General features: G+C 53.3%; 5 protein-coding genes across 5 annotated transcripts; 3 read left to right on the top strand and 2 right to left on the bottom strand.

Moving 5' to 3' along the window:
* Positions 1-834: 834 nt before the first annotated feature.
* B0T26DRAFT_653590 (uncharacterized protein) lies at positions 835-1,524 on the bottom strand (the record flags this gene model as incomplete). Its single annotated transcript, XM_060438471.1, has 3 exons — positions 835-1,006; positions 1,075-1,301; positions 1,363-1,524. The coding sequence occupies 3 exons, from the start codon at positions 1,522-1,524 to the stop codon at positions 835-837; spliced, it is 561 nt and encodes a 186-aa protein (XP_060293630.1).
* Positions 1,525-4,167: 2,643 nt separating this feature from the next.
* Positions 4,168-5,400, top strand: B0T26DRAFT_653097 (uncharacterized protein; the record flags this gene model as incomplete). Its single annotated transcript, XM_060438423.1, has 3 exons — positions 4,168-4,212; positions 4,308-4,439; positions 4,513-5,400. 3 exons carry the CDS (start codon positions 4,168-4,170, stop codon positions 5,398-5,400), a joined length of 1,065 nt encoding a protein of 354 aa, XP_060293629.1.
* Positions 5,401-6,096: 696 nt separating this feature from the next.
* B0T26DRAFT_875158 (uncharacterized protein) lies at positions 6,097-6,959 on the top strand (the record flags this gene model as incomplete). The annotated part of the gene is made up of 2 exons (XM_060448058.1): positions 6,097-6,279; positions 6,363-6,959. 2 exons carry the CDS (start codon positions 6,097-6,099, stop codon positions 6,732-6,734), a joined length of 555 nt encoding a protein of 184 aa, XP_060293628.1. The 3' UTR covers positions 6,735-6,959.
* A 437-nt stretch (positions 6,960-7,396) lies between these two features.
* Positions 7,397-8,635, bottom strand: B0T26DRAFT_654510 (Lactonase, 7-bladed beta-propeller-domain-containing protein; the record flags this gene model as incomplete). Its single annotated transcript, XM_060438551.1, has 2 exons — positions 7,397-8,192; positions 8,256-8,635. The coding sequence occupies 2 exons, from the start codon at positions 8,633-8,635 to the stop codon at positions 7,397-7,399; spliced, it is 1,176 nt and encodes a 391-aa protein (XP_060293627.1).
* A 1,837-nt stretch (positions 8,636-10,472) lies between these two features.
* Positions 10,473-11,412, top strand: B0T26DRAFT_679612 (uncharacterized protein; the record flags this gene model as incomplete). Its single annotated transcript, XM_060440374.1, has 3 exons — positions 10,473-10,495; positions 10,770-11,206; positions 11,294-11,412. The coding sequence occupies 3 exons, from the start codon at positions 10,473-10,475 to the stop codon at positions 11,410-11,412; spliced, it is 579 nt and encodes a 192-aa protein (XP_060293626.1).
* Between the last annotated feature and the right edge of the window lie 1,166 nt (positions 11,413-12,578).

Here is a 12,578-nt window from a genome sequence, read left to right as displayed (position 1 = left end):
GGAGCTTAAGCGGAGCAATAAATTAGGCATGCACTACATTAAGATAGTCAAGCGTAGCGCCTGAAAATACTTGCTGGTACATGGCGAATCGTCCAAAGTTGGGTGGCTGAATTGACTACGACTGGCGTGCGATCCACAAAGCATCACAAGTACCGTATCCTGTAACAAGCTTCGTAACTTCCACTCATGAAGCAACATCACAATGCCTTTAATTGTGGACAGTCCTAGCCTAGTAGTCAGTTGCGGGTTTTGTGGGTGGATATGAGACCCATCACATCCTTTGCCAAAGTGAAGAAGCGTTTATTCTCAATCAAACCTCGATCATTTAAACCTTTCCCATCAACGAGTTTCAACCGGAGCGTAGTTGAGTTTAAATCCACCGTTGCAAACACAAGTTCTTACAAAATGCCAAGATATTAACTTGGCAATATATCAGAAATTAATTGATGGGCCAGCAAGGACTACTTACATAGCTAATAATACAAACATAGATTTGGAAACAGCCTTTCAAGTCCAACCTATCGTCAATTGATATTTCCAGCCCCACCCCTCATTGAACAAGAAAAAATCTGACGTTGAGAGATGAATATCAAACAACACATGATCGGAAAACACATGATCGGGTGATGGGCGGGATCGGGCGTGTTAAGTTCGTCCACGTCACTTCATCTTATCATCTCGAACGTGCTCTTGGCGCTCGTCACCGCTCTTCTACTTGTCTAGCCGAATTACCGTCGAGACTCGAAAATATCTTGCGTAGTGCAACTCGACGAGCAAAGCACCCGTAGCCATGTCTCCCCCCCAAGATATGAGCAGAATATTATCTCATGGCCACTACACGGCAGCATGCCTCTGTCCGTCTCCGTTGGCGCCAATAGGCAAACCCGCACGCTCAGCTGCCGACGTCAGTGGTCGGTCCTTTTCTACATCACCGCCCAAGGGTTGGCTCCCTCGGTGACGAGCCCACATTAGGCCCTCGGTAATGCTGTTTCCGAGAAGAGCAACACTAAGCGACACGGATTCAATCAGCATGTTGTACCGTTGTTGGCCGCTGCGGAACGCGGATGTACATACAAGCCAATGATGTTGAATGCTTGCACAGTATGCTTCAGACCGCACCGGTTCACTAGTGGCGGCGAGTTGTAGTAGCACCGGTGCCCGCTGTAGTCCTGGGACGAGAAGATGAGAGACGTGAGCCAAAGGTATGATAGCGCCAAGTTTAGCGGAAGAAGGTAACCACGGTAGGACTTGAGGGCTGGCAAAAACATGGCGAACAGGTAGATGAAGAGCGTGACAACGGCCTATGCATGATTAGCTGCTGGGCCTGATCAGCCTTCCGGTATCTCGGTGCCCGGGACGTACAATGACCTCCTGGTAGACCAGGTGAGTTCCGCGGGCTCGGTAATGGTGGATGAAGTGGGATAGAATGCCCGTGGTAATGGCCGACGATGCCAGAACAATGAAATTGTTGCCCCCGAGGATGGCGCGGGGGATGATACTGCTGGCGCGCTTGGCGCTGTCCATGGTTGCGGTTGGATTTCGTGTCTGTTGAGGCTGGCGTGGACTCGTAGAGTGGGTGGTCGCGGGCAGCAGGTTGGAGTGGATCTCGTACGACAAAAAGGTCAACAGCAGAACATGGCTCTGACTCTAAGACTTATGGGGACTGGCCAGAGATCTGATTATATATGCTTGCATTCTGGTTAGCAACGACAGGTGACTGAGGGGCCAAAGGGATGTCCCGCAACCTCCATTCGCGGCAGTTTTGGCCGGTGTCCATGACGTGCGGACGTCAACAGCGCCATGACGTGCCTATCACGGTGCAAGCTCAGTCCTGGTGGGCTACCAAAGTCATTTTCGTCATAAGAACATCAATGCGCGTATGCGACACTTGATTGCGCTAGACCTGCGGCGGAGTAGGCTCCGGTGCACTTACACCTGGCCCTGGATGAGTCGAGCGAAGCCGTACAGGCATCATGAAGCAACCGCCGCATCATGAGCCGGAATACTGTGATGACAGTCTTGCGTAAAACACGGATAAAAAAGTCAAATAGCAAATTAGTCTTTCAGGTGGGGTAGCGCGTGGTAGGCTCCCCGGGACATGACTTCGGACAGGGGAGTTATACTTTTCTTTAGCACTGGGGTAGTGAAGGGAAACCATCATTTCGTCCAAAACTAGAATTGCATGCCATGAATCGGCTTCTCCTCGCATTGCACTGTCTGGATGCCTACTGGAAAGAAGAAGCCTTGAACGTTGCGTCACTTCATGTCTGATCTGTCTGTGGTCACGCCATGAACCAGACGAACCTGTTGCAACCAGTAATCCAAGGCCAAATTCCTCCTCCTACATGCAGTTGAGCAAGTCATGCATTACACGGGAAAGCGGAGAAGGGTTGTAAAGGGCTGGAGAGTCAAATGATGCCAAGAGGGCTTCATGCAAACGAATGGCAGGCGCGATGGATGGGGTCTGGTGCTGACTTCCGCGGCTACACTTGCATAGCGGGGAAAGATGTGAGTTGACGATAACGATCTCGCTTCAAGGAGACGGCTACCCACTCATCACCACTGCAGGTAAACCAAGAGTTCGTGGGAGCGCTACGGCGGGAGTCGCAAAGGTGGCCCTGGGGATCGGTGCAATCGAGACGAACAAACTCTCTACCAAATCGAGACATCGCCCGAAACATCGCCGGAGTTGAAGACCACATGTCGACGACTTGAGACAAATTGGAGCGAGCAAATATCGGCGGATTTCCATATCCCGCCTACCATGACCAATCAGGCTCCATGTTATGTTAGACTCTCACTTGGTCTTCTTCTGGCGGCCCTGGGTACCCGGGTCGGGCCAGGTGCCCATTGGCGAGCATCGATGTATAAGGTTGTCCGTCGCCTGCAACAAAAATCGCCAATATTTCCATCTTGGGTGGGATATGTTAATTCGACTGCTGCACGGGACGGGTCAAGCAGTGGGCTTCTCTTCAGGGAATGCCGGGATAATCCAGACACGGTTGCATCTCGAACTATGCGAATTGGGAACTCGGAAGTCGGTAGGCCCGATGGCAAACAAGGGATGACGAGACGGGTGGTGGCTATTGTCGATGTGTGTACCTAGCATCGTGGCTACCGGGTCCATACGCCAGGACAACTAAACAGGCACCATGTAGTGGTAACTGGGAAACACGCAAGTCAGAATAGGGTATGCCAGGTGTCAAACCAGAGATGATGGGATTGGACCTGTGGATGGATGGTACGACCACCATTGTTGAGAAGAGGCGGGCGAGAACTAAGGTAGGGCGTACGGTAGAAGGAGGACTTCGAAGAGACATCGGGGAGTGGTTGCAGCCGACCGAGACAAGGTACGAATACCCAGCTCGTCGCCAGTCAATTAAACCCGAGCGAAAAAGATCGACGACTGAGATTGGATCTGCCTGATGCTGCTCGTGACAGTTGGAGGATGCCAAGTTAATAAAGTACAGAGGACAGACCTGACCTCTCGCGCGAAGACGCGCCCGCTGAGCTAGCCAGTGGCACCCGACGACGGTTCTGGCGGGCAGGGATTAAACCCCGCCAAAGCTTGGGCCCGTTCGTTGGGGAACGGTCGGGGCTGGAATATTTTCGCTACCAGCCTAGGTACCACTGAGGTGGCCAGGTGGCTTGGGACCCATGTCCGACCCACATTTATTCCGACTGTGCTGGGCCGCGCTGCCGGTGAAACAAGAAGACGCGGAAACGCTAGAGTCCGCCGAGCTCTTGTCATTTCTCGAAAACCCAAGCAAGCAGATCGCTGATAGAGCACGGAATCTGCAACAATCTTGCAGCTTCTTCCTTCTGTTGGATCGAGGATTACGTTCCCCACCTACCAATGTACCAATGTTGGCAGACGCAGCTACCTAGCAGAAATGTGGGGGACCAGAATCCTCCGTCAACCAACTGTTCCGTTAGTAATGTCCACGGGTACGGAATACTCCATAGGGGCTAGGGAGTTGCTTCCCCTGCCATCGCGTCGCGACTCGCGACTTCCGTTATTTGGTTCCCAACTCCTTGCTTCACAACACATTCCATTGTCGGCTGCATAGTGCACGGTACCTGCTCCCGTCTGTAGGTTTAACCGCAAAATTTGGCCGTCGCTGCTCAATAGGTTGAGCCTTGATTCTGGCCGAGCAACACTGCAGCATGGGGTCATTTGTGTCAAGAAACGACTTTGTCGTTGACGGGCGGGTATGGATTTGATGTTCTTCTTGATGTTCTTCTTACCTAGCGCACCGACGTTTCTGTAGCTATGGAAGGGAGGTGGGCGCTAACGAAACACGCAGACAGTTCTGATTACCGGCGGCTCCAGTGGACTCGGGCTCAGCGCTGCGCGACAGCTTGCAGGAAAGGGGGCCAACGTTATTATCGTCGCGCGCAACCTGGACAGACTTGAAGCAGCCGTGGACAAGATACGGGTAAGAGAGCTCGAGTGCTGTTCAGCTCGAGTGCTGTTCAGCTCAGCGGCTGACGAGTCCTGTAATTCCCTAGCAAGCTGCACGCTCTCCCGACGCCCAGCGCTTCCATCACGTCTGCGCCGACGTGACGACGGCGGATACCTGTGCACGCGTCGTCGCCGATGCCACGGCATGGAACGGCGGTAGCCCGCCCGACGTGGTGTGGTGCTGTAGCGGTAGCGCTCATCCTTCATTGTTCATCGACACTCCGCTCGACCAGTTCCAGGCCATGATGGACAGCAACTATTTTTCTTGCGTCTACATGGCCCACTCTGTTCTCAACGCCTGGTTCCGCCCTGCCAGCAGCAGCCACGATGCTGGTAAACAAACCGAACACCCGTCTGCTTTGCCTGCCCGCCCTCCCGCCCGCCACATCGTCTTCACCGGCTCCTTCGTCTCGTTCTTCAGCTTTGCCGGCTTCACGCCCTACTGCCCATCCAAGGCTGCCATCCGCTCCCTCTCCGACTCGCTCTCCCAGGAGATGAACCTGTATGCGGCTGCCTATCCCCAGCTGCCCCGTGTGCGCATCCACACCGTCTTCCCGGCTACCATGCCCACGCAGTCGCTCGACGACGAGAACAAGGTCAAAACGGACCTGACCAAAGCACTTGAAGAGGGCGACCAGATCCTGGAGCCTGAAGAGTGTGCCCGCCGCGCCATCGCCGGCCTCGAGCGTGGCGAGGAACTAGTTGCCACATCAACTATCATCCGCCTCGTCATGACCTCGGTTCTCGGCGGGAGTATCAGGGGCGGCTTCCTCAAAGGCCTCGTCGACACTATCGTCGGATGGCTTGTCTTGGTGGTCATGGTCTTCATCCGCTGGGACATGGACTCCAAGGTCTCCAAATGGGGTCGCCAGTATGGCGCAACCGGCATGCTTCCAGATCAAGGGGCAAGCCGCCAAGTCCTTTCCCCAAATTGACCCTGCAGCAATGATATTGACACCCATAGCCTCATTCTACGGAATGTTCCGGGAGAAAAATGCAATAATGCCATTTCCCTAGGTCTAGTGACTTCAGTCCAAGCCATGCGAACCCCCAAACACTGATCGGGCCTAGCTCAGCTCTTTTGACAACCAAGTTTCTCTTTGTGTCAGCCTCTTTTTGGACACCAAACGACCCATGATGCATCCATCCTATCTGCTCTGGCATGCTTGATAATCACCAGTTAAGCCAAATCCATAACACGTGTCTTGCGTTTTCCGACCCCGACTCTGTTCCGACTTCCGATCCTGATACCAACGTCGAGGGGGGTAATTGGCTCCCCAGTGCCTCCCTCCCCTATAATTGTGGATTCGGTGTCATCCTACTTCCTGCATAAGGCCTTGATGGATTGGTAATCCTCCGAATGTCTGCATGCGAAGAGATGCCAAGCGTAGATGCCCAATGCAGTTATTGTCATGGATTCTCTTAGGACTAGTGTGATCCATCTCTGTATCGTGCCCGCAGCTCGCGCCAGTTATCCGGGGCAGTTATATAAGAGACTCTCTTCTGACCTGTTATCGCAAGGTATCAGTAACCTCTGTATTTGGTAGACTTGTACACCTTTCACCGGGACCTTTCACCAGGGCCTTTCACCGGGGCCTTGTCCCCTCAGCGAACCGTTAAGGACGAAAGAAATGGCTACGCGAACTGCCTTCGTTTGTGGCGTGACTGGCACGCAGGGCGGCGCCGTGGCCAGCCAACTTAGAGCGCTTGGATGGGGCGTACACGCTGCAACGCGAGATGACAAGTCGATTGAAGCCAAGTCTCTGGTTTCTATCGGGGTCAAGCTTACGGACGGCTCGTGGGAAGGCGAGTCGGTCCTCAAGGAGGCTCTTGCGGGCTGACAGGTGCTGTTTATCAACCTCGTTTCGGAAATGACCCCCAACACCCTTCTGTCCAGGTCGAACTCGCCCGTCGCATTCTGCGCATCGCCAAATATTTTGGTATTAAACACGCCATCTTCTCGGGGTCCCTAGACCTCCTAGCGATTCTAGGCTTTGATCAAACCTCATTCGTCGTTCCATTCTTCCAAGCTAAACTAGACATTGAGAAGGAACTCCAACGCTCGGGTCTCGATTTCTGGACCATCCTTCGCCCGGCATTCTCCATGGCCAACTTCCTGCCGCCCAAAGTAAACTTCCAATACGGAAACGCCACAGACACTGGCGTCTTTCCCTCGGGATACAACGCAGACACACCAATCCCAGTCGTCGACCACCAAGACATGGCCGCATTTGCGGCTGCCGCTTTCCAGAACCCCGAGACTTTCTAGAACCCTGAAACTTTCCACCCCAAGACGATTGACTTGGCTGGCCATGTCATTCCATTCGGCCAAGTCCTGGAGTTGCTCTCGTCTACAGCGGGACGCCGCCTTGTCGGAAAGTACTTTTCGGATGCAGCTTAACCAGGCTCTCGCCGAAGGCAAACCTTTCCCCAAGATGCAGGCCTACGGTCGTAGTGTAGCACAACTAGTTGATCTAGGTCAGGCAAAGGTCTGGGGAGTTCCGCTCCACACATTCCACGACCTTTTGACGAGAGAGGCCGATGCAGTCAAAACAACATACCAGAGTGTGAAAGCCTAAATGCTTTGTTGTCTCATTACCTATACTAGCGCTAGATGTCGGCAGGCGTGACAGGGGCGAGGCGCCCTTTCGTTGGCATCGAAGGTCAAACCAGAGTCAAAATTTGGACGAGCCCAACGGTGCCCCTCCCTGAATGAATCGATGATTCATGTCTCCATCACCCGAGGGCGTGCAGCATAATGCATATATACTTATCATCTTGAAGAATGCTTTTTCGACTATATACAGCCACCGACTACCCCGTTTGCGACGGCCAGTCTACTACTTTACCCCCAATTCAACCTAGTAACTGCACCGAGCGACGGATGTCTTGCGTGGCAAATGTGTAATTATGTGAGTGCCTCCCGTACATCTACTCAACCCACACAACAGCGCTGAGGCCGTCCTCCTCGCCAGCTCTGCCCTTGGGGCCGATTTGAATGCTCGCTACCAACTTGCCGAGCCTGCCAGTAGTAGTATCCCGTGCAACGATGGCAACGCTGGAAGAAGTCTGGCCTCCGACAGCAACCAGGGTGCCGTCATTGTTGAACTGGAATGTTCTAGGGTAGTAGGTGTATGAATTGGCGGCTTCGAGCCAGGCAATGGCACCACTGGTGGCATCGATGGTGTAGGTGGCAATTGAGTCTTGCTGCGAGCCGAAAGTCTGGTCTGCGCGGTTTGTTGCGTACAGAAAGTTGCCCACAACACGCACCTCGGCGGCTTTTGTAGTCGAGCCGCCCTTCTTCCCCGGAGCATATGTCGAGAGAGTCTGCGTCCTAGCAAGTCCCAGGCACCCAGACGGGTCGCTGGGGTACGACACGTCCCACGACGAGACCGAGTTGCCCAGCTCGTTCACCGTGTAGGCTTTCTGGACGCCAGCTGCAGATTTCCAGAAGACGATGTGGCGGGGTCCGTCTCCCGGCGAGGCCTGGCCGGCTGGGCAAGTCGTGAGCTTGCCCGAAGTGGCGTCGATCTTGAAAATTCGGACAACATCGGCGCCCAGGTCGGGCACCAACATGAACTTCCCGGTGGGGTCAGTGCGCGTCTCGTGGGGATGGCTAACATCCTGCCTCGAGTTGGGTCCGCGGGCGGCCAGGGCGAACTTGGTTTGCTCCAGCACCTTGCTGCTCGACAAGGGCATCTTGTATGTCGTGATGGTCGAGGGAGAGCTATTGCTTCATTAGCTTTCGTGGCGTTCTAGAGCCTTGGCTGACAGAATTGGCACGGCTTACTACTGGGCCGAGGCAATAAAGCCCCGTCCGTCGGACCCGCCGTACAAGGAGCCGTGGACAGTATTTCCCGAGGTCTTGACCTGCCCTGATGAGGTCAGGCGGCCGTCGCTGGCGACCGAGTACTCGGTAATGACGCCGGCCCCGTTCCAGTTCTCGTCGAAGCAGTACAGCTTGCGCGTGTCCGAGTACAGCTCCAGCCAAGCCGGCGTGTTGCCGCATCCCGTGGCCTGCGAGGTTTGAGTGAGCTTGCCGCTTGAGTCAGTCACGGTCAGGGACAACGTGTACACGGGTCCGCTGAAGTGCGAGGCAATCAGGGTTGCGCCAAGCACGGAGGGCACCAGCCCAATGCCGGCCAGCAAGCTCTTTCCCAGTTGCAGCATGGTGAAAACGTTGAAAACAAAGCTTCGTCGTTTCAAACTGCACATACGACCACAGCACTCTCGCAGCACTCTCGACCACATTTCGGTGCCCAATCCCGGGATATATAAAGAAAGCCATCGCCCTGGGCTAGATCGGCACGGAGGGAGCGTGCCTTGTTTTGTTTACCCCTTTAGCCGGAATTGACGAGTTTGCGGAGGTGCTGTGCGCCAGGCGGGCCCTGGTAATTGCTGGACATTGACGAGGAATTAAACCAAAGCAATCCATCCCGCTCCCCAGTTCCCCAGCTCCGACTCTTGCCAGAGCCGCCATGCAGGGTAATAGCCGGAGTGCGGTTCGGCTGCCTCTTGACCCCTGCTAGGCCAGCTTGTTCTCTAACTTGGTCCAGCAGGGCAGCTGCGCCGAATTAGCTGCCCAGGCTGCGGTACCTGGGGTCGGGACTGCGACTACCTTACCCCACACAGAGGTGTGCACGGGAATTAAGTCGATCGCCCGTCCAATATAGCTGTGGCGTGCCAGTCATCTTGCTCTTCTCCACCGAGTCGCCAAGCTCTTTTGTGCTCGGGTATACGGCCCAGACCCGCAGCCCTCAGTTTCGCGTCACTATCATGTCCAATCTTGGTTCTAAATAGGTAGCCAAATAGAAATAGGTCTAGGGAGGGTGTCACTAGCCAGAGAACTAACTAGGTCAGGTTGGCCTGGATGTCTAAGCTGACGCACGCCCGTCTTGAAAGTCGCGGATGGGGCTAGGACTGTTGGTCTCGCCGTGATAATTGTAGACGAGCTAGTAGTTCAAGTTTCAAACCTCTTCCCTCCATGGCAGTATTTTTACGAGCGACCCAACACTATTTCTTTAGGGTCGATATTACTTGAGCAACGTCTGGGTCAAAAATAGGAAGGGGCGTATTTCAAATTTGAAGCTCAGTAACTTGTACCTAGCTACTTTAGGCAACGTAGTTAGGCTGCAAACTTCAATATGACGGGAGCTTATCAGGAGTGGCAGTATAATTTCAGGATCTCACGAAATGAAAGGCGAACTGGGTCAAGGTTGCAGTGCAGGATCTACCCTGGGGGTTATTGCTTGTAGGCAACAACCCCTACGAGCAACAACCCCTACGAGCAACAACCCCCACCCACTACCTCGAAAAGAAAAAGAAGAAAAAAGATATAGTCTACGCCGCAGTTCAGGAGGCTTGTTAGTTGACTGTCGGGTTTGTTCAACCACCCCCTTCTGGCCTGAAATAAAAAATCGTTCCGAAAATGGAAGGTGTTTTGGAGGCGTGAGGACATTCTGATGGTTATTTTCTTTTGTTTAGTAATTGAGCTAGTGGGTATTGGTTCACACGTCCTTTCTCTTTCGCTCTCTATTGGCGCCGTGTTTCTCTGCAATCGGGATTGGTCGGCCCTACTTTTCGTAATCTGGGTGAGAGCCTTCCAGGCCAGTGAAAACGAAAACCAGAAGGAAAATGTGGGCCGAGGTCCGGGCACCCCAGCTAGTTCAGCTGCCAAACGAACGAGAAAAGAGGTAATGTCACTAATGGGTCAGTCAGGGGACCAAGGGCAAGACCTTGATGACCAGTTTCTTTGCCGCTAACAGGACCCCTCGTAAACTCTGAGATAATCACTGTAGCGTATGAGCGATTTGAATCTCCCCCAAACCTCAAAGCGGCCCAGCCCTCTTCGTCCACTCTGAAACAATACCAGGACTATCAAAAAGGTCGTCAAATTTAGTAGTTCGTCCATTTTGGTCCATATCCTCAGCATCTTCAAAGTCGTACCATTACCTCGCAGGCAGCTGGTTGTGAATCCAGAGGCCAGTCATCGAGACTCCCATAAGCAATGCCATGTTTCGGTTGGTTCTGGTATGTTTTGACACTTTCGGCGGCGATCACGATGACAGGGTGGAGCTGAGGGACCGCCCGTTTCCTGGAGGTAAACAGGAGTGTTTTCAGTCTTGACACTTGACATACTGGATATATAAACTTATCGAGTTCCCGGCAACATCTGAAGATAAATTACTGGACAGAAAACAGCAACAGAATCACCATGGCTTTCACTATCCAGCTTTACAGATCCGCTAGCACTCTTTGCATCATTACAAGCTCAAACCCGATAACAACCCAAACTGTCCAACAGCATTCCCCTTGTGCAACGGGCCAATGTCCAGCTTCTCACTGCCATCCGGGCCCACCCGACCTTTAGCTCGTTCCAAACGCCAGTGGCAGGCACTAAATACGTCTTCGTCCAGTACGAAGTTCCGTACAATTCCAGCGACGTTGACAAGAATCTCCTTGTTTCCGACCCCGGCGTATGGGTGTATCGTATCGGGGCTATAGGCAGTGGATATCTCCATGTGCGCTGCACCGTACTCCACGTCCAAACCAGTTCCGACGGGCAGCACGCCCGGACCGGCACCTGCTATGATTTTGCCGACGCACAAGGCACGGTGAAGAAGTCAGAGGCCAAAGTATCGCCCTGGACCTTCAATGACCACATGCGCGCCGACGGAAGCGGGTCTGGCTACGTCTTTTACTGCACCACCTCCGAGATAGTCGCTGCCATTGCGGCATTAGGTTAGTTTTGTTTTCTCTCCCTCCCATTTGTCCCTCTGGGCCAGGGTAGGTCCGTTGCAAGCTAACAACCACCGTCTTGGGCCGCAGGATATGTTAATAGTAACCCCATATACACGCTAGACAATAACAACTGCTCCAAGTTTGCGCACTACCTCGCAAATGCAATTAACGATACCCTAAATTCGCGGCTCGGCAGGAGAATCTAGAATTATTATGCTGGCCAGAACTGTCTCAGAAAGAGAAACTCGGTACCTCCAAACCCCCTAGCGTATCGCCTGGACGAAAAGGAGAGATGGAACTGCGAACTCATTCGTTTGAAGTGCTTAGGGTACCTGGTAATGGTGAAGATGATCATGTTGAGGTAATCAAACAAAGCCAAACAAGCGACCTGCGCTTCTACCACCAGGATTCCAAACTACCTATTGCTAGATTTGTACCTAGGTACCTTTTGCATTTGCCTTGCTGGACATGGAATGGCCAATCCAATACCTGCTGCGTTCTTTGTGCGTTTCTCTGCTTCGGGCATGCTCTGCCAACGTGAGTAGGTAGGTAGTTACTGGCGGCCATGCATACCTACTTTGTTGTGCCTGCACTATCTGGATTTCACCACGTAGTTGCCCGTTTGTCCAATGATATGAAAAGGGACCCATTTAGTCAAACGAACCCCCTTGCGGAGCATCAAGGTTCAGTCTCCATGGCACCGCCCGATAGGCCCGTTCTTGAGACAACCGATGCCGTGTGGCCAATCATGTCATTTTTGTGATTCCGCGACAACCTGTCTCGTAAAGTGAGCTGAACCTCCCTGTATGGTGGCGTCTGCCAGCAACAGATAACATCGCCAATCAGCGAACCCCGAGATCATCGTACTGCCGACGCGGAAACCGCCAATGGCTGCCAAACTTGCCATGTCAGCAAGCATTCTTGCCTTAGCCAAATAAGACTTGCAGGGCCGCTTTTCTCTGATCGGGTACCCATTGCCGATCAGCTGTAGCTAAATCAGAATTCCAGCACAGCGTCTACTTCCCTACGTGTTTGTGACAAGATAAAACCGGATTACTTGACCAAACTCGACGGAAGAAGCCCATCGCCGAGTTTCTGTGCCTTGGACGAGGCAGGCTTTTTGACCACTTCGTCTTGCCTGCCCATTGCATACTTGGCGTCTCGAGTAACAAAATGCAAACTAACAGGTCGGGGCCGGACCGAGAGATCCAAATCACGCCAGCTCCGGCCGCGATGGATCACCCAATCACATCCGCCACTGCTCCTGACATCCGTGGCAGCATAATCGCAAGAGGCATTTCTCGAGCCAAGAACCTTGGCATTGAAAGCTCCGCGCAATCGTCCGAGACGACCAAGAGACCTTCAGACGGAA

The sequence above is a fragment of the Lasiosphaeria miniovina genome, assembly GCF_030549165.1.
Source record: "Lasiosphaeria miniovina strain SMH2392-1A chromosome Unknown B0T26scaffold_6, whole genome shotgun sequence".
Taxonomy (NCBI): Eukaryota; Fungi; Ascomycota; class Sordariomycetes; order Sordariales; family Lasiosphaeriaceae; genus Lasiosphaeria; species Lasiosphaeria miniovina.
This window is presented reverse-complemented; position numbering and strand designations above follow the sequence as displayed.